Source organism: Lytechinus variegatus, chromosome 1, assembly GCF_018143015.1.
Source record: "Lytechinus variegatus isolate NC3 chromosome 1, Lvar_3.0, whole genome shotgun sequence".
Taxonomy (NCBI): Eukaryota; Metazoa; Echinodermata; class Echinoidea; order Temnopleuroida; family Toxopneustidae; genus Lytechinus; species Lytechinus variegatus.
The window spans coordinates 94,917,781-94,944,425 of NC_054740.1; the positions used below are offsets into that span (position 1 = coordinate 94,917,781).

General features: G+C 34.8%; 1 protein-coding gene across 1 annotated transcript in view; it reads left to right on the plus strand.

Moving 5' to 3' along the window:
• The window catches only part of LOC121429327 (low-density lipoprotein receptor-related protein 2-like), a 35,444-nt gene extending 13,504 nt beyond the window's left edge, over positions 1-21,940 (plus strand). The window contains exons 14-42 of the mRNA XM_041626337.1: positions 932-1,063; positions 2,264-2,522; positions 2,885-3,013; positions 3,374-3,544; positions 4,196-4,425; positions 4,820-5,068; positions 5,563-5,679; positions 6,432-6,554; positions 7,081-7,203; positions 7,723-7,845; positions 8,311-8,427; positions 8,922-9,038; positions 9,983-10,102; positions 10,537-10,674; positions 11,070-11,195; positions 11,588-11,710; positions 12,275-12,400; positions 12,654-12,785; positions 13,719-13,847; positions 14,339-14,480; positions 14,915-15,106; positions 16,699-16,922; positions 17,525-17,713; positions 18,777-18,923; positions 19,096-19,183; positions 19,406-19,467; positions 20,163-20,256; positions 20,627-20,705; positions 21,392-21,940. Of these exons, the coding sequence (XP_041482271.1) occupies positions 932-1,063; positions 2,264-2,522; positions 2,885-3,013; positions 3,374-3,544; positions 4,196-4,425; positions 4,820-5,068; positions 5,563-5,679; positions 6,432-6,554; positions 7,081-7,203; positions 7,723-7,845; positions 8,311-8,427; positions 8,922-9,038; positions 9,983-10,102; positions 10,537-10,674; positions 11,070-11,195; positions 11,588-11,710; positions 12,275-12,400; positions 12,654-12,785; positions 13,719-13,847; positions 14,339-14,480; positions 14,915-15,106; positions 16,699-16,922; positions 17,525-17,713; positions 18,777-18,923; positions 19,096-19,183; positions 19,406-19,467; positions 20,163-20,256; positions 20,627-20,705; positions 21,392-21,808 (4,418 nt within the window). The 3' untranslated portion in view covers positions 21,809-21,940. The remainder of the gene's footprint in view (positions 1-931; positions 1,064-2,263; positions 2,523-2,884; positions 3,014-3,373; positions 3,545-4,195; positions 4,426-4,819; positions 5,069-5,562; positions 5,680-6,431; positions 6,555-7,080; positions 7,204-7,722; positions 7,846-8,310; positions 8,428-8,921; positions 9,039-9,982; positions 10,103-10,536; positions 10,675-11,069; positions 11,196-11,587; positions 11,711-12,274; positions 12,401-12,653; positions 12,786-13,718; positions 13,848-14,338; positions 14,481-14,914; positions 15,107-16,698; positions 16,923-17,524; positions 17,714-18,776; positions 18,924-19,095; positions 19,184-19,405; positions 19,468-20,162; positions 20,257-20,626; positions 20,706-21,391) is intronic.
• The last annotated feature ends 4,705 nt before the right edge of the window (positions 21,941-26,645 follow it).

Sequence of the window (26,645 nt, forward strand, 5' to 3'; positions counted from 1 at the left end):
CCTTTCTTCTATTCTTTCTATTTCTTTTATCTCTTCCTATTCTCCTCTTCGTGTTGTTATTGTCGTCACCGTTTTTGCTGTTGTTCTTCTCCTTATTTATTTTCCTTCGTTATCAGTTTCTTCCGTCTCCTTTTCTATACTCCTCGTTCCCACTATTCTTCTGTTGCTCCTCTTCCTTCTCCTTCTTTTCTTCTTCTTCGTTATATTCTTGTATATATCTTATTTATTGTCTATATATTTTATTTATTGGTGATACTAAATTCTGATTTTTTCCTTCATTTTTAATATGTAAATAGTATAATTGAACCATTTTATTATCTTAATTCAGGACCCCACTGGAAATAAGCTTTCGAGCTCTCGTGGGTCATCCTGTGCAAGCCTGTTGTTTAAATGCTACTGTATATATGTTATGGTGACTTGCCAAATAAAATCAATCAATCAATCAGTATGCTGTTTATAACCTATTCCGATTAATAGTTGATAGTTTGGGATTATTAAAGACATTTTATTCCATTATTCTTTAGAATCTTTATAAACTGATCGCGTTGTCATACTGGGTATTACCGTAACTATTTATTTCTGTTTTCCTTTATTCTGAATCTGTATACGACGACAACACTGGAATCATAGTCACAAATGTACCTACATGTATGATTTTAAGCAGATATATGAACTAGTACATGGAAATAGGCAATTGTTTCCTCCAATACAAGATAATGAACTATCAGTTATTTTCTCCGGTTTTCCCACGACATTTATTCATTTAATTTGGATTGTGTTTTCACGTTTCAAGTATGATAAATTTCTATTGAGATCAGCCTACGAGTGATATCAGTTCGGAGAGTATTTCTTTGGATATAACTATTGATAAAATTTGAATAAATTGATGATAAAAGTATTATAATATATCACTTTTTCATTGCAATTATAGAAATAAACGAGTGTGTTGAGACTCCAGGGATCTGTAGTCAGATATGTGAGAACACGGTTGGAGGATATATCTGCATGTGCGTTGATGGCTACACCCTACGTAATGATAGGAGCTCGTGTAAACACAACTCAGGTAAGATTTAATATAACCTCGTCCACACAAATTTCAATTTAAATCGTATCATGTATTCATAAACTGGTAGAGATTGTCTCAATATGGATGTGAAAGTCAGTTCATAAAGCAGCTGATAAACTGTTGTCTTAACTTTCTTTTGGGAGTCACATGCACTGTAAGCAGGAAAGTATGAGTGGAACTATCGGTAAATATTAATGGTCTGTCCGATTTATTCATTACCGTATTTCAGCATCTACTTCGCAGGCGTTTTCTGCAATTAACGTTCAGAATTCTATTGAAAATGACCGCCAAATCACAATGGACAGATTAGAGGTCATTGTCGAAAGTTGGTGGACCAGACGAAAAATTGCAAATGTCGTTTGATCAGAGTCCATGACGACACTACTGTTTTGATTCACTGATTTTCGACAAAGACTGATTTGTAATGAAGGGATATTGACAAAGCGTCTGCGAAATAATTGCTAAAATGCCCTACTGCATTATCATAAATTCAGGGACATTTGATGGTATAAGCCAGTTCGTAGTTCCTTTCTGCGCATGATTAAAAGATTCTACGCATGATCAGAAGAAGGTCATTTGTACTAAAGTGACATGGTGCTTTAAAATCTAATGAGATAAGCACCAACTTTGATGTCTTGATTATTCATATTCTTTTGAATTGTCATTTTTATTTACATCCACAAAATACAACAATGCTTCCACGAACGACTGGTATTTCACAGTTTGTCAAGTACATTGTGCAACATGCAAAGATATGCATTCAAAGTAGGAATGCAACAAATACCCTCATTAAATGTTCATTGGTGTGCTATTCTAGTCCCCTGGTCTATTCAATTTCTTCATCCTGCTATGTAAGGCAAGTTTACGTAATATCTTGCTTTGAAATCTGCCTATCATGATGAAAGAAATGAAAGGTCATTTGACCAAAATTGCGCATGAAGTAACTACGAACTGGTCTATTGAGAAGAAAAATAATTATTGATGTCGCCGTTAGGTCCTGTCGCTCCCTTCCTTATTTATTAAACTACACTGGCGCCACAACAGCCTGTGAAAGGAAATGTCGCACATAAGAGGACTATCTAAAAGCTATTTCAAACTGATAACAAGCGTTTCTATTTCCAAGCACCAGTCAAAGTATATTTTATATCTATGCAAGTCACTTCATAATATTTTCCTTTTTTTGTATCGTCCCTAAAGCAATTGATCCTCTAATCATCTTCAGCAACGTATACTATATTCGGTCTCTCTCACTTGATGGACGTGAATACAATCTGATCGCAGACGACTTCGGGAGCGCTGTTGCTTTCGATTACGACTACGCAGAGAGTCGTCTCTACGTCATGGATATAGTACGAGGGCACATCCTTCGAATGTGGGTGAACGGAACAGATCGTGAGGTCATCATCAACGACTTCGTCAACGGTGGAGAGGGAATGTCTGTTGATTGGGTTGGAAGGTATATACTTTTAGATCTTAAAAACCTGTGACGTAAAAGACCATGTAGTAATTTAGAAAGGCATGGGTTCTTGTGGAGCTCTTATGGTAGTAAATGTACGGTCGTCTCATTTTAGTTTCAGCTTGTCTTTTGTGACCCCCTTGACACATCTTTTTCTTGATTTTCTCAATTTTTCGTCTGTTTTTTTAATATCTTTTTGCCATGTGAAAGTGAAATACTTACTATATAGCCGCTGAAAGAATAGTTGTTAGTAAGTTTTTTAGATCGACACCTGAAATATAAAATCAATAATTGTCATCCAAAATGTCACATTAAATCCTGACAGTGAACAATTCTTGCATAATTGTAATTATTTATTCCAGAAAACTATACTGGGTTGATAGTGTGAACGATGTGATGGAGGTAGCCGAGCTGGATGGTAGTCAGAGGAAAACCTTGGTCTATACTGGAATGGATCAACCAAGGGCTGTGGTGGTTAACCCTAAACATGGGTAAGATATTACATAGATACTTTTTAGATTTCTCAAATTAAATTGTTGAAATGATTTGTGTAATGCTTAATGTATTATTTTCTTTAATTTCAATCATGAAGTCGAAGTATTAACGTACTCTTCTTCTTCTTCTAAAAAAATGAATAAATAAAAAAGTTTTGATATTTACAATGACATGCTTTAAAAAGATAAAAGAAATATTTCAAAGTTTTGCATTTGGACGATTATTTGGTACTTTTAGTGGATGGAACCATTGAAATAAATAGCAAGCTAATATTAATCACCTTCGTTCTTTCATTAAACGGACATGAATTCTCAATATTAAATCAAGTTGATTTGATTCAATTTCTTTGTCAACAGTCACGTGTACTGGACTGACTGGGGTCTCGATGCCTATATTGGACGTGTAGGCATGGACGGTACAGGAAAGACTCGTTTCCATGACAACAGGATGGTCTTTCCAAATGGACTGACCATTGATTATGCTGCGGAGCGACTATATTGGTGCGATGCCCATCTAAATCATGTAGCGTGAGTGTTGTTTTTATATCCTTGTCGAATGAAGGGCACATGGTACAATGTTCGTGCCACCAATCAATGGTAGTAGCGATGGGATTTGAAAAAAGGAACCCCTTTACAAATAACGTATACACTGTCTTCCAATGTTTGCCTCCTTTGATTAACATTGATTACAATGTTTTCTAGCTTGACATAGGATTCGAACCTTTTTTCTTTAGATATGTAAAACACAATGAAACCAAAGTTTAAACATTCAAGATCACCGCACATTTTTAAAATATGGTTTATAATGTTATAAAACGATGGTGTGTCGCACACGAGAGAAATTGTACTAATAATCTATTATAGTCCTATTATAGTCCCGTGGAGCGTTGTGGCCCAGTGGATTAGTCTTCGGACTTTGAAACAGAGGATCGTGGGTTCGAATCCCAGCCATGGCGTAATTTCCTTCGGCAAGAGATTTATCCACATTGTGCCGCACTCGACCCAGGTGAGGTGAATGGGTACCCGGCGTCTCAGCTACAGCCGGGGTAATTATGATACCAAGTATCAAATCGCAGTTGAGTATATGCACATAGTAACTGCGCTATATAAATGGACTTATTATTACACAAAATTGTTTGCCCAGACACGATTCTTAATAACTGTCTCTATGATCTCTAGATTTTCTGACCTGGACGGTAACACCCTCCATATAGTACCAACCCGAGGCACACCATTGGCGCACCCTTTTGCCATCTCACTCTTCGAAGATGATGTCTACATAACAGACTGGAATGAGAAAATGATACGTCGGTTTGACAAACTCGGTGGACGGCACATCATGGAGTATGTAGAAACCCTTCAGCTACCAATGGATATACATATCTATCATCCACTCAGACAGGACCAAAGTATGTCCCCATTCTTCGTCATTTGATCTTTTATGAACCTCTATAATTGCACCTTTACTTCCACTTTACAATTAGACTTTTGTGTAAACTTCTCGTAACATTGGATATAATTGAATTGTTCGAACCTGTATCATTTGAGTGTAATAACCGAATATATTAGATAATTAAGATGGGACAAGGCTTCACCCTGTGGGCCTACGTGATAATAATACTAAACTTATATATCCACCGTATTATCTTATTGATCGGTGGTAGGCGGGGTTTACAATTGACAACATTCAGTTTGAAGATTTTATTACTGAAAATAAAAACGTAATGAATTCCATTAACCGTACACCCCAAAGTCATAATATTCCTGACACACAAATAACTGTTAACACTTGTACCTTTTCAGCTCTCGTCAATCCCTGTGGATCGAACAATGGAGGTTGTTCTCACATGTGTCTTATTGCCCCTGGTGGTCAGACCTTCACATGTGCTTGTCCAGACAGTTTCGTGCTCGATCAGGACGGTGTTACCTGTCTGGCAGACTGCTCGTCCAGTCAGTTCGCCTGTGCCAACCAAGAAAAATGCATCCCGTTGTCATGGAGATGTGATACAGAGAAGGATTGTTCTGATGGGTCTGACGAGCCTGTGGATTGTCGTAAGTTGTTTAAGCAGGAAATCGCACTTAGAACATAAAACTAGATCGAGTGTTAGTTATCTGCATAAATATGGAGGGCTCTTTGAAATTATTGCATAAAAGCTTTTTAAATGTTATGGTTGTTTAGATGGTTGAGTAAAGGTTGAGTTATTTGATTATTATCATTATATATAAATTAAAATAAATGAAGTGCACCCAGCGACCCTACCGTGCAAGAAAATGACAAGATAACATGGTTGTTAATATCTCTCTTTATAGAGTACCTGACCAGAACAAGAGTGACTGTGTCTGAGACCCCATTCTCAGCTTTCCAGTGTGTCCCATGTTCTCTTATTGCATTCATCGGTTTCCTTCTCCCTCTCCGTCTGCTTCTCGACAAATACCTCAACCTTTACTCCACCATCTTCCACTTTATTTTTTTTCTAATACGTAAACACCACAATCTTCATACTTGATTGAATCCTTCTCCCCTTTATTTTTTTATTTCATCATAGCTACTCGATACTGTCCTGATAGGACCTTTCAGTGTGATGATACTGCCTGTGTTCCATCTACTGAGATCTGCAACGGAGAAGGCAATTGTTTGGACGGATCCGACGAAGCTCATTGCAGTAAGTACAGACTACTCCTTCAAAGGAAAAGAAAACAAATACTCTTGGGACATCTGCCTTGCGATCAATAACCAACAATGTAGAACTGAATATGGAACTCCGTCACTTGTCAAACACTTCTTGAAAGAAATTTTAAAATAACTGAAAAAGAAACATTTTTTTCTTTTTCAAAGAAAGTCTTTATTCAATATTTCTCCACAACGCATATAAACAAATGCAAAATGTATGTGATACATCAAATTCAATATCATACATATACACAATACATAATTATAATAAGCTCGATGTGCCTCGATTCATCAAGATATACAATAAACTTATTTTGTTGCATGTGCATAGTTCGTTCTATCTCATGCTGATACTTTAATTTCTTTTGAAATGATGAGAATGATAAGTTTCCTTTTAAATATTTAGTTGAAAAGATATAATATTTGGCATATAAAATATCAAAATTAAAAGAAGAATTTCCAGCTGGTATGCCAAATACAAAGTCATTAAAAGATAATTTTATTTCACTTTTAAGACTGTATTTTTCAAAATCATCTAAAAATCGACGAGTAAGGGGACATTCCCAAAATAAATGAGCAATAGTTTCCGTGTGTGCTGAACAAAAGGAACATAAATCAGAATGTGATATACCAACATTCTTACCTGAAGATACGTGTCTTATCAACTTAAAAAGTAAAAATAATAATTAATTTCTGCTCATTTCCCTTATTCAAGGTCAATTTATACGTCTTTTTATTTCTCAGATACGACAGTATGTCAGCCATGGGAATTCCGATGTGGTACAGGATCATGCATTAACCATGTTCTAGCATGTAATGGAGTAGATAACTGTCCGGATGGCTCTGATGAAGTACAGGACGTGTGTGGTGAGAAGAGAATTCAGTATAGTACATAAATTGTGGATATGGTAACAAGGATGATGTGGTAACAAAGTTGACGCAGAAGCAAGCATTTGTTGCCTAAAAATTTGGAGTGAGTCTGCAACATCTTTAGAGTAATAATCATGGTTGGCCATTCAATGATAATAATAATGCAGGTGAACTTGGTTATCTTTAAAGGAAAATTTCCCCATTTTCTGTAGATGTGGAAATAGAACTCACAATATGGCAGAGAACATGAGCTATTCCAGAAGGACTATAGATGGAGCGGTAGTTTTACATTCGTCAAAGATTGAATCATAATCATGATTTCATGATATTATCATGGTTGTCATGATCACGTACTGATCTTTAGGTCCAGCTATTTCTAACTTAGTGAGTGGAATGATTAAGCTTAAATTCGTAACGTTTTCATCATTGTCATTGCTCATTTTTTTTTATTTGGTGCTTATGAAATGCATTACCGGATTCCTTCCTTATCTGTAATTTGTTTTGCATTATATTTGTTCCTAAGCTCAACGAGGATGTTCTGAAGGCTATTTCCAGTGTGGTACTGGGTACTGTATCCCACAAACATGGGTGTGTGATCTCGACAATGACTGTGGAGATGCCAGCGATGAACCTTTAAGAGAATGTCGTAAGTTCCTCTTAACTAGTCTTACTGATATTAGAATGACTATCATTGGCCGCAGTATGAAATGACATGTTATCACTGGTAGGACGATAAATGTTTGCATTGTGAATTTCCTTTTCATGTTTTTTTTTCCATTACTAAATCTTGAATAAACTATGCCGATATCGCAAATATCATTTAGAATACACACATGGAAAGGATGAACAGACTTTGGTGATTAAACGAAACTATAATTTCATATTTCTTATTCTGACTTTGTCACAATCCATTCAATTTGATATATCTTTGTTACCTCCTGATCTGTTAAGGAACGAAACTCACAAACAGCAGTCTGATCTGAAAAAATAACAATATTGGTTACATTTTGCTTAATTAGTATCGTATTTGTTACATATTGCTGAATTATCAATATTATGTAGGTGATAACTATTGCATTCCCTACCTCAAACCTTTGAACAAAGTGTATTCATACACTGAACGGGTTTTAATGCATGCTTATATCATGTCTGTATATGATTACAGAAACACGAGCCACCTGTCCAAGTGGTTGGTTCTCATGTGTGTCTAACTACCGTTGTGTGCCGTCTTGGGCTGTATGTAATGGTTATGATGATTGCCGGGATAACTCTGACGAAGAACAATGCGGTGAGTAGGATCGGGGGGAAAATGTCAAAAAAAATGTTGGTATAGAATTCTTCACAGTTAAATTACCAGAATTACCAAGATCTGAATATCAGTGAATGTCAGTGAAGGGTCTGGTAACTAGCAGACTAATTTATCCCTTGACTATGTTCGTATCTGAATAAGACATTGTGGTATAGAAGCTCGCCATTCTACTACTTATTTTTGTGATAAATTATCTTAAATTCCCTTGTCTCTCTCCTTTTCTCTCTCCCTCTCTGTGTTTCAATATTTCACCAATAATCAAAACTTTACATAGATAAAGCTGTGTGAATGGAGTGGGATCATTAAGGGTAATCAAGTTTGAAACAGAGTCAATTAAATGAAAAAAAATGCAATATTTTAAAGAAATCTTAGCAGTGGTACAGTGATTCCTGTTTATTTGAGACTACAATCAAATACATTTCATGAAAACTTCTTATCTTTTAGCTACGGCCACTTGTGAAGTTGGTGAGTTCCAGTGTGTAAATGGAGACTGTATCCCTCAACGTTGGGTGTGTGACTTTGAGAATGACTGCACTGACGGATCTGATGAGCAAACTTGTAGTAAGTAGAAGCAACTGAAATTATAAAGGTCCTTCTTGCTTTACTGAATTGGCACTAACATTTTATTTGCTACCCTTTATTGTCAATATTCTTCTCATTTTGATATGGTACAAATGGTGTTTATTCTTTGAATATCATTTTTTATATTCTTCTTAATTTCTTATCATTTTTCATCATTATGTCTCTATTTAGCCAATGCTAATAGTGAAAGAAGCAGATATAAAAACACAATCATAATCATAAACAGCAGTAGTAGTAGTAGTAGTAGTAGTAGTAGTAGTAGTAGTAGTAGTAGTAGTAGTAGTAGTAGTAGTAGTAGTAGAAGTAGTAGAAGTAGTAGTAGTAGTAGTAGAAGTAGTAGTAGTAGTAGTAGTAGTAGTAGTTTTGTTGTTTTCGTTGTTGTTGTTGTGTAGCAGCAGTAATATCAATACAAGTAGTATAAGAATTAAGTAGCTGTAATGTTACTATCATTACAATCATTTGATTTATTTCAGCTTTTAGACAATGTTCAGAGAGCGAGTTCCGTTGCACTTCAAACAAGTGCATCCCACAGAGATTCGTATGTGACTTTGAGGAAGATTGTCCCGGAGGGGACGACGAGGTCGCTTGTCGTGAGTATTTATTTTTTCATTACTAAAACGAATAATTATTTTTATCTGTTTCACACACAAAATTCTCTCAGACATTCCCCCCACACTTTCTATTGATCCGAAATTCTTCTTTATTCCTCGTCTTTTTTATTCTCTCGTCTGCGTTCCCCCCCCCCTCCGTCTCTCGTCTCTCTCTCTCTCTTCCTCTCTTGATCTCTTCTTCCCCCGACCCCCACCCCACCCCTCTCTTTCCAGCTTTCTATCTCTTTCGCTAGTCCTATTTTTATTCTTTTATTTTTTGTTTTAGTCCTTTTATACAAGTGGCAGCAGTGGGATATGATATCGTTTGCTAGTTCTCATTCTATTCTTTCTTCTTTTTTTCTTTTCCTTTTTTTTTGTTGTTTCCATCTTGGTATACAAGTGGCAGCAGTGGGATATAATATCGTTTGCTATTTCTCATTCTATTCTTCTTTTTTTCTTTTCCTTTTTTTATTGTTTCCGTCTTGGTATACAAGTGGCAGCAGTGGGATATAATATCGTTTGCTATTTTTCATTCTATTCTTCTTTTTTCTTTTCCTTTTTTTTTGTTGTTGTTTCCATCTTGGTATACAAGTGGCAGCGGTAGGATATAATATCTTAGTACATACATTATACGCACCAAGTAGAATAGTGATGTTTATATTAAATCATATCCGTCTTAAGTGTTATTTTCTGTTGAACCAGCAGATGTTTCAGTGTATCTTGGAGTTTCATGGTCAAGGACGGAGAATACGACCTATTGTTACTAATAACAATGGTTGGTTGTTAGAATACGCAATGGTCTATCTTAAGTTTCACAAACAATTTCGCAGCTTTCGATGTTTGCCATCTTGCTGACCTTGTAATGAGAAATATTTTTGAACAATATCAGTATTGCTTTTAAGAGAAATTATTTACAAGATGTTTCTCGCATATTTTCTTGACAGCGGAACGAATGTGTTACTTCCCAAGTCAGTTCAAATGTGCCAGTGGTCATTGTATTGATGAAAGTTTTGTGTGTGATGGAACCAGTCAATGTCAAGACTCATCAGACGAAATAGACTGTCGTAAGTAGATACCTAATATGGGCGTAACAGGTAGCGTGTATCGTAACCCGTTATCGTTTGAAGAAATAATGGCCAATGAACTCAGAGAATTATGCTCCACTGAAGCAAAACGAGAAACACGTAGAATTCGATTTTAAGGAAGAGAATTTTCTAATATACTGAGAGATATAATGATTGATGAACCTTTTGCTTAACTTATTGAAATGTGTCTTTTACATCAATAGATTTTCCATGGTGACGATAAAAAACGAATGCAAAGACAATGGAAGACACTTTATAGTTTAAAAACTAACAATGAGTCAAGAATGTAATATTGCTGATTGACCTATAACATGCTAGTTTTTGTGATGTGCAGACTAATTCAGATTTCCCATCAATTGTGAGTGTCTTTATTCTGATTTTCCTTCTTTTCTATGATTATCTAATTTTGGCAGCTACCAGACTTCCTCAAGGTTTATACTGCTATCCGAACCAATTTACCTGTGATGATACGGTATGTCTCCCTCTTAGTTGGAGATGTGACGGTACCAATGATTGCCCTGATGGTAGCGATGAAACCCTTTCATTATGCTGTAAGTTCTTATAGTCTAGTCCCAAGCTTCATGTTTGCCTTAATTCTGCGTCTGAAGATTAAAATACATGCAAAAATAATAAATAATAGACATTTAAAGTTATTTCCTGACTTTTTAAACATTTGACCTGTATTAAGTCGACTGAAATAATGAAAAAACTTGTTGATTTATACTGTTCATAATTATATACCTCATTGACAAAATTTGACCCTAGAAGTATTTAGCATTGTAATAACATATGCAGCTATTTTGTTTTCTCTTTAGATTATTTAATATCAGAGAACTAGAACGAAAGCATCATTGATTTGTTACAAAGAAATATAAGAAAAAGAGGTTGATCCATTCTCATACTTATATGATTATATGGCATTCTTACTTTTTCTATTGTTCTCTAGCATCCATACCCTGTGATCCAGAAGAAAGATGGCGTTGTGATAATGGTTTCTGTATTCCACGGAGTGGTCTCTGTGATGGCGTTGATACCTGTGGTGATGCCAGCGATGAAAATGACCACGAATTGTGTACGTATTCATTTTAAATCTTGTATACTCTTTACATTACCAATGCTATGTTTGAGGTTGATTTATATAAAGTGTAATACCACGTCAAAGGACACAAATTTCATTTTTAATAAAATCGTTTTGATTTTTGGCTACAACGTTTACAACCGTGAAGAACTGTAAAGAACAGTAAGAAAACTAAAGAGCTTTTAAAGATCATGTAGAGATCGGGGGTTGTAAACGTAAGAATTTCAATAATTTTTTATTAACCTGTCCTCTTGAACAGTTCGACATCCCAAATCTCTTTCCTTATGTTGAACGTGTATATTTTTGGAATATGTGTTAATACAGGGCATTAAGGATGAAAAGATTTGCAGACGATAGTATTTTTGTCTTTCTTGTCTTTTAACTAGGTGAGGAAGTAAGACAGTGTACATCTGATGAATTCAAGTGTGTCAATCAGAATTGCATTCCTCAAGAAAATGTTTGTGATCTTCAGGACGATTGTGGTGATATGTCAGATGAGTATGGCTGCTGTAAGTCGAACCCTATACTCTATTTCATAGGATTTTTTCTATTAATGTATAATGAATTATGTTGATGTAATATTGTAGGTTATTTGATTTAACCAGGCTAATGTAACCAGATAGCTACGTTTTCTTATTTTAAGTGATGATAAGGGCTCGGTAAAAATTGCAAGGAATAGTGAAAATATATGATTATGTGATGTTCAATCAGCTTTTACCTTATACTTGTCTATTATCAGAAGCTAGTTTTTATTCTAACAATTATACCACTTTTGTAATAATTTTTTGAGATGTACTAATATAATCATAAGTCCGATCTTAAGGCCGTTCGTGAAATAAAGATTATCAAGCAATATCAATGAGTAAAGTATACTTTATAAATTGAGTAATCCATATGCAGGGACCTGTCCATGGAGGATTATTCTATTGTTACTGGGGTTGCTGAGCATTGTCACAGCACTCCCAGTACCAATAGATAGTCCTCTGTGGCCAGGTCCATGTGGATATGTCCACATGTTATGGTAGACGTTTCCACAAGGTGTTTACCATTTTGTTAATCTTACATCTTTTCAGATGATTCTGGTAGTTGTTCAGAAGACAATGGAGGATGCCAGGAAGTGTGTATTCCGTTGACCTTAGGATACTACTGCTCATGCGCAGATGGACATCAATTAGCAGATGATAGATCAGGATGTGAAGGTTAGAGGAATTTAGAAAAGACAGAGAAAGAGACAGAGGGGGAGACAGAGAAAGAGACAAATGTTTAAAAGAGAGGGAATTCCATTACGAATAATGACAAGATTCGATCATTGAAATGAATTTAGAAATATGTCGATGTTACGATGCTTTAAAAAAAGGTATGATAGATCTTGGAATGCTTTAACCGGTTATAACTTTCCCCTCTGACCTAATAAAAGTTGTAATATGCTTTTTTATTTGTGTGAACACGCAGATATCGATGAGTGCTTAGACAACCCATGTCAACAGCAGTGTTCAAACACCAAGGGATCGTATGAATGTAGTTGCTCTGAGGGCTACCAAGATGATGGGGTCTTCTTAAGAGGTCAATACTGCAAGGCAATAGGTAATTGACAGTATGAAAATGTTTGATGATGGTATTACTATCATTATTCGCAATTCGAACGATTGTTATTTTGATAAGGTCGGTCTGAATTACATGTATCCCTGATCAAATAATAATGATAATTAAACTTTTGAATTGCAAGCTAAGAAGAATTTAAATTCACACAGATCATATTTCAAGTTTTAGCAGATGCGAATCAAAACGGTAATCAGATTCAGCAAAAGATTATGTTCTGGTCGTTCGTGACTCCAAGCGTAGCTTTACTAGCTTTTTGAAACATCCATTAGCGGTGCGATCACTGGAATCGATTGTTCATAGAAGTGTTCGTAAGGTTTGTCTTGTCGCTAGAAGATAAAGTCATAAAAACGTGATAATTAATTACTTTTGTCAGATTTGTTCCTGTCAATATAAATTCCGTCTTTAAAATAATAACTTCATATCTAATGAAGAAAATCTGCATTCTACTGATTCTCAAATGTCAAAGTTATCATTGTAATTATTAATACGTTGTAAAGTAAAATGTGATACCATTGATATGAAGAAAATAATCTGGTTAACTTGTGGTCACGTGGGGAAAAGCAAAGTGGCATATAGGTAGCATAGTAATTTGAGAGCAGGTAAGATAGCCCAAAGATGAATTCATTATTTTGAATAAAGATAAAGTATGGTTATCCCCATGCTCTTCTTCCTCCTTCCTCCTCTTCTATTTTCAAATAATTTTTATTCATTGTTATTTATTTAAGGACTTTATTCGATTTTTTTCTCTATAAATCATATAACCAAATACAAAATACATGTAATACATATTTTATGGTTTTCCACGTATTCATTTTGAAAACCACAAGGAATAACCATCCCCCCCCCCTCCACCTGTACCGCCACACTTATTGCCTGAACACTATTACCCATATTTTGATTGATGTTTTCTCCTAGGTGCTAGACCTCAGTTCTTCTTTGGTGAAGATGATGAAGTCCGTTACTTCGACGATGAGACAAAGAACTATGGGGTACTTCTAACAACTCAAGGAATCGTCCGTTCTCTGGATTATAATTTTGACGAAGGTAGATATTATATTCTGGGCGTTGTGGCGTGCGTCTGTAATCCAAGCTGTGGGAATGTTACAAATTGATGCAGAGGTTCGAGCCCTGGTCACGTCTTTCGGATGGTGACGTTAAAGGTCGGTCCCAGACGTAAATAACCATATCTGATTGATATACGTCTGACAAAACTCAAATACACACACACATTATATTCTCTTGACTATATCTTGACAAAATGGCGGAGTCGCTAGTATCCAGTATTAACGCATAGGATAAGCGTTTTATTGCCAAATTTGTGAAATTGGTGCTCTATTAGGCGAAAATGAACTTTGCCTGCATGTGTTCTCGAGACGTAAAAAGCAATTTCCCAGCAGGACTATGATATTATGGTTAATATGCTTGTCCTTGACAAAAATCAACGTTTCAACCTCTTATTCCACAATTTTTTGTTTAAACTGTTTTCATTATAAAGCGATACGCCACACCTTCTTTCTGTTTTGTTTCTCATGTAGGTGTGGTATATTGGATCGATCCTGCTATACCTGCTCTGATGAGGGCCTATATACCAAACATTGATGAGACCGCAGTACCCGATGAATTACCACTTCTAAATATTTACCGCCCTCAAAATTTAGCGGTAGATTGGTTTGGAGGGTAAGATTAGTTTGTTATCTTTCGTCTATGCAGAAGCTCTAACGCTAGACCACTCATTACATTATGATCGCAATATGAATTTTGCACGATAGAATTTCAAGAATTACACTTTTTCAAATCACAAATTCTAAGCAATTCCAAAGTCCTAAATCTCCTCAGAAAGTCGCCGTCCGAAAAGGAGGATAATAATGAAGTAACGTATAGCGGTAATAGTGCTTTTTAAAGAAGTTGAAACGTCCAGGAGAGTAAAATGGTGTTTTCAGAAAGAATCTTCAGTCAGGTTTGTTTACACTTTCTATGTAACTTGATTAGTGCTTGATACAAGGGAATACACATGACTTTAACTGAATAAGGCCAGTCCCGATGCTACTTTTCCCAATGCTACTTATATACTGCTTTATTACATCGATTTTTTAACCCTTGTTTTGTCTCAGAAACCTTTACTGGACCGACCTTGGTGAGGAAACAGATGAAGGTGATGATAACAACTCAAAGAGGAAGAAGAGAGACGGTCTTCATCCCTCCCTATCCATTTCTACAGCTACCCTGGATGGGCGTTACCGTCGAGTTCTGGTAGAGGATGGTATTGAGATGCCGGTTGCTTTAGCTGTTAATCCCCGAAGAGGGTAAGGAGAATACCCATTGGCGGCGGAAGGAAAACAATTTAGGGGGAGGGGTCCACCTGAAATTTCGGGATGGACACAAGCCAAAAATCGGACAAGCAAAAAAAAAAGTTTATCAAGCTAAATGTTAGGAGGGACCACCTAAAAATTAAAAAGGTCCCGCTTCCTATGAGAATACCCCTACTTATATCCAGAGGCGTCGATTATGGGGGGGCAGGGGGGCGATCGCCCCACCAATGAAAATATTGGGGGGGCAAACATATCGTTTTGCCCCCCCCCCCAATAATTCCGCATGTGCTAAAAATAAAATAAGATTGTAATGTTACACAGAAATCAGCAAGCGAGATTGAGATACACAACTCGTTCTTCGTCTAAAATCGTGCTCAAAATGTCCACTTTTCAGATTGGAATATCAAAAAATTTCAGCTCGTGCTTCGCGCTCGCATCATTTCTGTAACAAAAACCCATACTTTCCATGATTAAATAGGTGAATATGGTCCCGTATTCAGTTCTAAACCTCAATAGAACTCCCACTTCGATTTGCAATAATCTTTTGTTGGATATATATCTTCTTTATCAAAAACGTCCATTAAACTCATTTTTTTTCATATCGAAATATCGAAATTTTCAGCTCGCGCTTCGCGCTCGCATTAATCTGCTGGTGAGATATATATATGTGTGTGTGTGTGTGTGCGCGTGTGTGTATACATACATATATATATGTACACATATATAGGCATATGTGTGTGTGAGTTTGTTTGTTTTGTGTGATCGAGCGCCTTCGGAAAATTGATTCCTGATTTTGCCCCCCCAATCTGAAAAATGGATCGACGCCCCTGCTTATATCCAATCACGCCAAAGTTCAAGCAGTCTGATTTTCTGATTTTATAACCGAGCCCTTGGTTGTTAAGACCAAGTTGACTATCCACTGCAATCAAAATCATAAACAGGCAACACAACCGTTTGATCCTGTTCAAATGATTATCAATATCATAATACTTTCTTCTATTTTAATGATTCGAATTAAAGTTGAAAAGCTATTTGGGAAATTCCTTAAAACATGTACTCCAAACTCAATGAAAGGTTATAATAATAATTATGTTTTGATCAGTTCGTGAAGTGAAGGAAGAATGAGAAAAATGGGAGCCAGACGAACAAAAACGTTTTTTATTTTATGAAATAGCCGATTTCTGATTATTTGCTTGAATTGCAAACTATTTGAATCGGTCGTACATTCATAGACACATTTGTTTTTACATCTGCAAATGAGAGTATTATGTGTTTGTCATTATAAATGTGTAGCATGTGCCAGAGGTCAAGACAATAACTTTTATTAACGGCACAAATTCAATTCACTTTTCTGGCATCTTACTTTTTTTTTTTTATTATAAATGTGATAGACACAGAGAGAATCATAACAATTAGTAATCAATTTCAAGCTGTTGCAAACTTGCCATGATTGCTTTCTGAACCAAGAAAGAGTGTTCTCTTCCAATTTTTGATAGATAATAACTTCATGTGAGATCAAAGACTGGAATGCCTTTTTTCAAGTGGATGAACATCTATTACACATCAAACCTTGTCTTCCCAAACAGGGTCTTCTATTGGTCTGACATCGGTGCCTTACCTAAGATTGAAATGGTTTGGATGAATGGTAATGGACGTCAGATCTTGGTAGATACAACCATTGAGATGCCTACTGGTCTGGCCATTGACTTTGCTAACAGAGATACAGTATATTGGTGTGATCAGAGCAGGAATGCTATCGAATCAATGAACTGGGATGGTTCCAATAGAAAGATCTTGAGAGCTGCATCAAGTGAGTTGGATAACAATTATTGGTGTCTTCTTTCACCACAGTCTACATAACATTAAACCAGTAACGTTGTCAGCTAAAGATCATTCTTGGTTGACATTAGTGGTCCACATTTTTTTGTTGGATGGAATGCATGATCATTGAAATTGCCTTTGGTTGGATAAAAAAAGAAAGATAATCGTTTACAACTTAGATCTTGTATTGATACCGCATTCAAAGCAACTTGACATGAGTGACCTACACTATAATTTATTTGGGATAAAAATTTCGTCAAGTGCATCAGCAATTCCCCTCCCCTGCTTTTTGATCAAGACAGACACTGAAATTCATTTTATATTGAGTTATGAAACTAAAGCTAGAAATGAAAAATAAATATTATTGATCTTAAAGGAATGATAATCTAAAACAAAACTCCATCAGTTTGAACCCGGTAATACTTTGAAATCTATTTTTTCAATTTATGATTTTCCCTTTTTTAGATGGGTCAATCTAAATAAAAATCGGGCAATGGGTGCAAGTCATTTTTTTTATTCAAGTATTATATTAAGGGCATTTCCTTGACTGAAACAATAACATTATTATCTCCCTTTTGTCGTGCTATTCAGCCTTGTCCAGGCCACGAAATTTGGATGTCTTTGAGAATAGCATCTTCTTCACCACTGCTGCCCTTGGGACTGAGGGGGAGATCCGTCGTCTTGACAAGCTAGGACGTGGTGTTTCTGTGACTGAGATTCCCAACATTAATGAACCTAGTGGACTAAAGCTCTATCAGGAACAGAGATATAACCTCGATGGTAGGTTCATAATGAAGAGAGTAGGAGTTATGGTAGATAACAAAAAATGAGTATGATGTTCCATTGTAATCTACGTGGTCTGTAAATTTTCAAAACGATTAAGTGCTCAAAATAGAATAAATTTCTGTCATGTTTATATAATCGTGTATCATCATTATACTATTGTCATCATTCTTTAAATTAATTTGGTATACATACAGCCGTTTTCGATGATTACTCAGGGTTGTGATAAATAAGATAGTAGGAGCTAAACAATTGAATGGCGGTCTGTTGTTATGTAGTATGAATATAACTTCCTGTTATCCTTTCAGTCATTCACCCTCACTTGTTTACAAACTCCCCCAATGTCATCTTAGAATCCCAAAACCCCCAATACCATTTAACTGCTAAGCCTTGACCATAAAAAGACCAACCCTCAGTGACGTCAGCTAACTTCATGGAAGAAGTATGACTCACACTCCAGCCCCAGTCACTTGCACAGAGCATCACCACACCCTTGATACCAGAGAAAGTTTGATAGACAGTGACCTGTAGACCAATCAGATCAAGTTTAGATCACTCCCATCTTAAAATAGTTACACCCCCAAAACAAATGATATAAATAAGACTTCTTGATTATTAGAGAAGACGAACGATAGAATACTAGACCCACACTCATCCAGATAGACTGACTGACTTCAAGAATAGGACGTCCATCGAATATTATATTAACTTCACTCCGAATCTTAATCTTTAATATACTTCGAAACTATTATATTCATCGTCTCCTGTTATATCTGAATCTTCATGTACTTCAAAGTGTGAATTGTCAACTGCAACTGATGATTAAATACTTTGTGATTTGAACTGTATAACTTTCTGCAAAGTTTCCTTTATTACGCTTCCCTAATTACCGATCCCAACACGACACTGTACTGGCTGCTTCTTTGCAATACAGATAAAAAACGTTTATGAAATGAGAAGAAATGTGCTTAAATAGGTAAATTTATGTTCAATTTGATTTAAAATATAGACGCAAACAAATTTTCAACCTCAAGCTTAATTTCTGTTGCTTATTATTTAGTTGTGAATCGTTGTGAGGATAGTCCATGCAGTCATCTTTGTTTCCTGATACCGGTCAGTGATGGTAGTACACGAACAAGAGGCTATGCCTGTGGATGCCCGGATGGTGATTCCTTCCAAACAGGAAGTACAACAAGATGCAGAAGTGGTGAGTTCAACCTTTCTAGTCTTCCTCTTCCTCTTCTCATGTCTCCTCTCCTCTTCCTCCTCCTCCTTCTCCCCTCCTCCTCCTCCTCCTTCTTCTTTCGGAGTCGGGTGCCATCATGTTATTAATGCATGCTGAGTGCAGTCATTATTCATTTGATTCTTCTGTTTTACAGCCACCATGGAGCCGCGACCTCTTCCTGATCCGATCCCTAATTGCCCTTGTCTCAATGGAGGAGTATGTCTGGATGATGGAACATGCGAGTAAGTTTTTTTTTATCTTCTCTTTTACAATTCTTGTTGCCTGAAAGCATCTTGATCCCTGATATATAATTTTCAGATTCATGAGTATCCATCCTGTCTGTAAAAAAAATAATCTAACCTTTCATTTCGAATTATCTTGTACAGAATAATGCAGCTGACTTATCAGTATGTTATTTCTCTATACAAATCTTCAAACCATTTTTATGTGTTCATCTAATACAGGTGCAGAGATGGATGGACAGGAGAGAACTGTGCAGCTCAAGCCCTGAAGCAAAAAGGACTAAGTAAGTGTGATCATCAATTCAATTTTCGTTTGCAGTCCAATAATATGCTCTTCATCCATTCAACCAAATCAGGAAGAAAAAGGAAGGAATGGCAAAGAGATGAAATTGCATATCTTAGGGGGAAAGGCACATCTTTGGTGTCACTATCAAAGGCAGAATGAAAAGGGGAAGGGAAAATGGAAAAGGGCGGGAAGGTGAAGATGAGTAACGACTAGGCATAAAATATTGAAAGAAGTGCGTTTTCAGCCCCCCCCCCCCCCCGTGTCCCGTGTCAGACGTTAGAAGGGGCACAACATTCAGTACTAGATTGCCTACTTGATACGAGAAAGCAGAAATATTAACTAGACTCATGGATGCAACTCAATGGCAAACAAACATTAAGTTAAAGAAAAAATGGTGGATATACACCTAACTTTATATGAATGCTTTGTCTTTGTCACATAAAAGCATTGATTTATAAATCTGGTGCTTATACTTTTTCTTGTTACTATTAAGAAAGAGTTGTGTTAACAGTAACTAAAAAAATGTAATTGTAGATAATAAAGTTATGTTTAATTTTTTGAAATTTTCATAAATTTAAACTCTTTTTAAAATAACTCCAGACCACAAAGGATCAATTATGATTCCTGTACGTGTTCTTTATTTCCAGGAAACTTAACTGAATTGAATTTATTTTAATCTTATCTTCCTTATAGATGCTGGAGCTACTGCTGGCATAGCGGTTGGTTGTGCAATCCTGGTTCTTATCTTAGCAATTATTGTCTTCTTGATTATCAGAAGGAGGACTGGGTAAGATTTTTATTTTCATGTAATTTTCTCATTGTCATACACTACTAAAATTATTCTGTACTTGAGAGCAAATTGAGAAAGTCTGTAAATTTTCACATGAAAAGAATTCAAGATTATCTCATTAATCCAATGCATGTAATATGTTTCTGCAATATTTGTTTTCATGGGGAGGGGGCTTATACAAACACACCCCTGCCCAACCATTCCTCCAAAATAGATATTTCTAGTATATGAAAATATGTGTCCAAAATTTTAATTCCAGATCATGAGAATTAGTAGAATAAAAATTATTCTAACAATTTAAATAATTTATAATTTTGCCGAGTTTTTAACAATATGTCTTAATCTACCATTTTGTGTCTTATTGTAGAATTGTGAAAACGCCAAAGAGAGAAGGTCATGTGACGTATAGGACAGGAACCAATGTCGAGCTTCCATTCCAGAGCCATGTAAGTTTCAATAATTATACTGATGGTACATAACTGAAATCAGTCTTCATGAAACACTTTCTCATTCATGGACAATTCAATAGAATGTGTATATCAATCCACTATTATGTGGCTATTTTCTGAAATGATTTGAATCTCTTTTCCAATAATCTCAAACTATCATAACTTGAACAGTTCATGAAGTGAATTTAATGAAGAAAATAATTGTAGACGGACCGACAAAAGGGTTGAATGAAGTTTTTATGGATTTGCCAACATGCTGACCCTTCCTTATATCATATAATATCAGACTGTGTTTATTATAGAGTATTTTGTATTTCCTATTTCATCCTTCACCCCCACCCTCTTTCTCCTTCTACCCTTCTCTGCATTCTCTTTCTATTCTCATTCTTCCTCCTTTCCCTGATCCATTGTGTCACATTGTGTCCTCCAAATCTTTATCTGTCTTTCTTTCCATCTCTCTATCCTACCCAAATCTCTTTCTCTCTTCAGTTCATCTTTTATATCCTTGTTAGGTTCAGTTTAACCTCTCTACTGTCCATTAATTTTGAGTGAAAATATATTTAATCATCCACAATGTTTACATTATTTATCATTTAAGAAATATATATTTTGTGTTGAAATTTCAATCTGTATATAATTTTGATTCAATAATATTCTTGTTTCTTATTTTTTTGTTCATTAAGGATACTCCTGACCATGCTGCCTTTGAGAACCCTATCTTTGCCAATGGAAACCGCAACGTTGAGGAAAATATTTACATGAACGACGAAGAGCTCGCCGCCGAGGGGTATTACGACCCCAACACCGGGCTTGAGAAACCTCCCCTAACTGGAGGACCCGATGATGCTGTGTACCTCCCTGAAAAGATGGGGGTTCCAGAAGGTGGTATCGATGCCTCTGCCATCCCTCCTCCACCGGATGATCTGCCTCCACCCCCTCCTGAGCTTCAGATTAGTGTAGAGGTCGGGATGAATGGTCAGGCGAGGATGGTTCCTTTACCAGAGATGGACCTTATGACCCCGCCCACATCTCCAACATTTAGTCCAACCGAAGGAGAGGGGGACAGGAACACACTGGTCTTTCAGGATGAAGATGAATGAGGACCAGAAATTATCTTGTCCTATTTTGGAACCCAGAAAGACAAAAGACTTTTTGAACGCTTCTTTGATCAAGATCCAGACATATACTTCTACTTCCAAAGATAGAATCATTAAAGGATTTTGATAAATGTATTCATAGTTTTAGATAAATTATTCAATACTAGTATTAAATGTACCTATTAAAATGAAATTGTATGCTGAACCCCTTTACTGAGCTCATAACACATATTTTAGACAGCACTGAGCCATCATTATACTGTATGTTGGGGTCTTTAGTATAATACTCTGCATTCATGGTATAAAACTTTGCTGGTATAGTAGTGTATACCATGAATGTATGTGTGGTATTCATGAAAATTTGTGCCTTTCAAAGTGTTTTCCAGACTTTTTTAATAGATCTAGGTTTAGACATTTTTATAGCTAGAAACAATAGATTTAAAAAAATCACCTTGACTAAAAAGTCATAAACAATTCTAAAATACTCTGGTGTGATTTTCTTCGTAACTATAGAATGCACCTTGAATTGAAAAAGTACCAAATATTACATTGTAGATTCATTGTGTTGATATATTCAGAATCAATAGTGGTATTGTTACTGTATGTGAATGTGTTATGGCATTTATTGTCCATTTTGTGTGTTTTTTGCGTTTACCAGCTAAAATCGTGCATTTCTGTGAATCTCTTCCCTGAATTGATACTAAAGCTCTTCCATGTTATGTGATATTAGCTTGTGATGTAACACGTCTGCCATATAAAACAGAGCGCAACAATAATTTCAAATAAAGCTATCATGAATTTCTCACTCAACATTCTTCTTGATATAAAAAATATGTTTCTATTGTTATCCAAGCTTGAATAATCAAATAACATTAACATCTACACAATGATTTTGTAATGTAAATGTGTATATTTGTTAGTATTTCATGTCCTGTTTGTGTTTTAATTTTCAATTCGTTTTAGAATAATTGAGAGTACTTTATTTCCTTGTTTGAAAAGCAACTATTAATAGATGTTAACTTTCATGTTTGTATATGTGCTGTATTACCATCCTTGTGACTGTGTAGCACCCAACTAACCTCCATATAGTACTATTTTTATTGAATGTGTACAGATGTATTCAAAACACAAAGAATTATTATTCAAGAGATAAGCTTTGATCAATGCTAGGCTCCTGGCAAAGGGCATCTACTTGTGATGATACATGTAGGGGTGATTGACATTTGATTTGGTCACTTGTTTCCCCAATATTAATGATCTTATCTGTGTGATAAAGAAGCCAATCTCTTGATATATTCCTGTGTGCCACATCATAGCCAATAGGCAGTATTACTGTAATTAGATGTTTTATATTTTGATCACAACTTTTATGTACCAAATATTAGAACTTTATATATTATCTATGCAAACATGCTGTGTTGCAGATATATTTTAAAGAGCAATCAATATGAATATGTACATAAATTTGGGGAAATGGAAATATTACATTTGAATGCAGGTAAAAAGTATTAAAGTCATTGTTGCCTAAATTAATAATTTTCCCAAAAAAATCATAAGACAAAATGCAATATTTTCACTATTTAGACTGGTGATTATATTTTTTTTAAAACATTTCCTAACCCGTTAACTGGACAAGAAATTAGATGTAAATCATTTTGTAGAATTTAACTGTAATACCAAAAATAATTTAAAGTAGTATATCAAATTCAATATACCATGTAGATCAAAACCTCTGTTCATCATGTGTGCAATTTAAACAATATGATGAATATCTAATCGAATACTGTATACATTGATTCGATTCTTGAGAAATAGGTAAAGAAAATGGTTTAAATGTACTTTTTATAAAAATGCTCTGAGTAACAATATATATCATTTTTTATGTACAGTTGATGTAGTCAAACACATATATGAATGTTTTCGATTTATATGATCCTTAATGCTATTGAAATTAATTGAAACAAATGTATTCTTGTCTGTGTATATTTTTGAATATTTAGTATTTTTAAATGAACCAATAAATTGTATACAAAATATTCTATCTGGAGTCTTTAATTTGTCTTATTTTTAAGAAAATATTTTGCTTAAAAGATCTCATGATGCAACCAACTCAATTTGAGGTTTTATAATGAACAGTATGATTATGGTTCACTTCAAATAACTTCTGAGAAAGCAAGCTTAAAGGGGAATGAAACCTTTGGAACAAGCAGGCTTGTATTAAAACAGAAAAATCAAAGAAACAGGGGTGGTATTCTGAAAACGTTCTTATCTTTGTTCTTATCTTTGTTCTTATCTCAATGAGATAAGAAGACGCTAAAATCATTGCAAATCGGTATTCTGAAAATCTTCTTAACGCGTTCTTATCTCTGTAAGGACCGCCTCCTTATCTTCAACACGCCCATTTTTAAGATATTACCAATCAAAATGTGCTTTATATTGGCAGTTTAACCAATAGAAGCGTTCCTTATTTGTGAAGAGAATATCATGGGCGCTGCGCGTACACTGTTTCTGGCGCATTGCGCGAAATAGGCATTTTATACGCAATGACTGATTATTATTTCTAGACACGTGCACAAAATAAAAAGAAAGAAAGTAAAGAAAAAAGGTAAAGAAAGCAGTTACGAATAAGAATAAAACAGGAAGAAAGAAAGTAAGTAGGTAGCAGAAATTAAAAAAATAAAAGGATCAAAGCAAAAAACAATGAAAGAAAGAAAATGTAAACGAAAGAAAGCAAGCAAAAAGAACTTAAAAGAAAATAAAAAAAATCAAAGAAATAAAAAAGGAAATAATACAAGAAAGAAAAAGGAGGAATAAATAGAATGATAATCAATGAAATTGAAGGAAAAATAAAGAAGGAAAAGGAAAAAAACTTAAAGGAAAAAAATGAAAAAGGACAAATTAAAATGATTAAAAAGGATAAGATGAAGGAATAAAGAACATAAAAAAATTAGAAAAAACGAATGAAAGCCAAGTTTAAAAAAAGAAGGAACAAAAATATGTAAAAAGTGAAGGAAGAGAGAAAAGGGGAAAATGAAACAAAGAAATAAAGAAAGAGATAAAGAGAGAGAAGATAAAAGATGAAAGGAAAATTAAAGCAAAATTGAAAACTAAATATAGATAAATAGAAAGGTAAATTCAAAGAAGGAAAGAAACAGAAAGTGAAAATAAAAAGGCAGGAAAATGAAGAATGAATGAAAGGAAACGAAGAAAGATCAATGAAAAGAATAAAGAAAAAGATTTTTAGAAATAAATAGAAGAAAGAGTAAATAAAGAACGGACGAAATGAGAATGAGCAAAAAATAAATTAGAATAAAGAAGAAAGTAGTCAGAAAGAAGGCTCACAATAAAGCAGAAATAAAAAGAATGAAAGAAAGAGCAAATGAACGAGCGCAAAAAAAGAAACAAAAAAAAACCCCCAAAAATAAAATGAAAGAAATTATAAGAGAAAGAAAACAGAAAAAAAATAATGAGGGGGAAGAAATGAAAATTAAGGGAAGGAGGAAAGAAAGAAAAAAAGGAACACATAAAATGAATAAATAAAAACAACAAATATAAAGAGGAAAGAATGAATGAAAGAAATAAAAATATTTTAAAAAATACATAAGGTGAAGGATGAAAGGAAAAGAAAAACAGAAAGAAAGAGTAAGAAAATAAAAACTTAGTAAAGAAAAAAGGAAAAAAATCGTAAAGGGAAAATAAAAAAGGAAGGACCCCTCCCAATCATGGGATTGATGCTGCTGTGTAGGCCCATCCTCCCGTTTTTCATTTATCAATTCACATGTATCATTTTATATGTATTGTTATTTGTTTTAACGGAAATATATTCAATAAAAAAGAAAGAAAAAAAAGAATAGATAAAATACCGTAAAAGAAAAATAAGGAAGAAGTTAAAAGATTCAAAAGAATAAAACAAAATGAAGAATGAAAGAAAGGAAAAAAGACAAACAGAAAGAAAGGAAGAAAAAGCGAAAATAAATAAATGAAATAAAGAAAGAAAGAAAGAAAGAAAGAAAAAAGAAAAAAAAGGGATAGAAAAAAGAGACAGGCAAAATAAAGGGTGAATGAAAGAAAGGGTGGGAGGAATACTTGTTACTACCAGTGGCTATCGATTTTTAGCAAGAAAGAACGCAGACATCGTGAGATGTGATAACCCTCTAGCTATCTTAAATATTATCTTAATATCGTAAAGAGATAAGAAAGAAAAAAGATAAGAACGTTTTCAGAATACCACTTATCTTCATTTTGTTCTTATCTTTTAGCGCGCTTTTGTATCATATGCGCGAATTATAAATTTACGCGCTCAGCATTGGATGGAAAGCAAGATAAGAACAAAGATAAGAACAAAAGATAAGAAAAAGATAAGAACGTTTTCATAATACCAATTTGAGAACGTGACGTAGATAAGAACAAAATTAAGATAAGAACGTTTTCAGAATACCGCCCCAGATCAACAAAAGTTTGAGAAAAATCTGACAAATAATGAGAAAGTTAAAAGCATTTGATTGCTATAGTCAGGCAGCATATGTCATCTACTTCGAAAAATTGGCTAAGTCTGATTTTTCACTTTTATGTGATTGGTGACATCACAAGGAACAACTTTCAACTTGGTGACAAATTTCTAATGGTCATCTTGACCATGTGAGTGGTCAAAATGGGGTCAATAGGGGTCAATTTTTTAAATTGCCCCGATTATATTGAGTCATACATCAAATTGTTTGTATGGTTATACTGAACAAAAAAGTGTACACAATCATATACTCTTGACCTCCCATTAAAAAGTTATGACCGGAAATGTCAAGAGGTCAACGAACTTTCGTTACATTGTATATTATATGGCAAA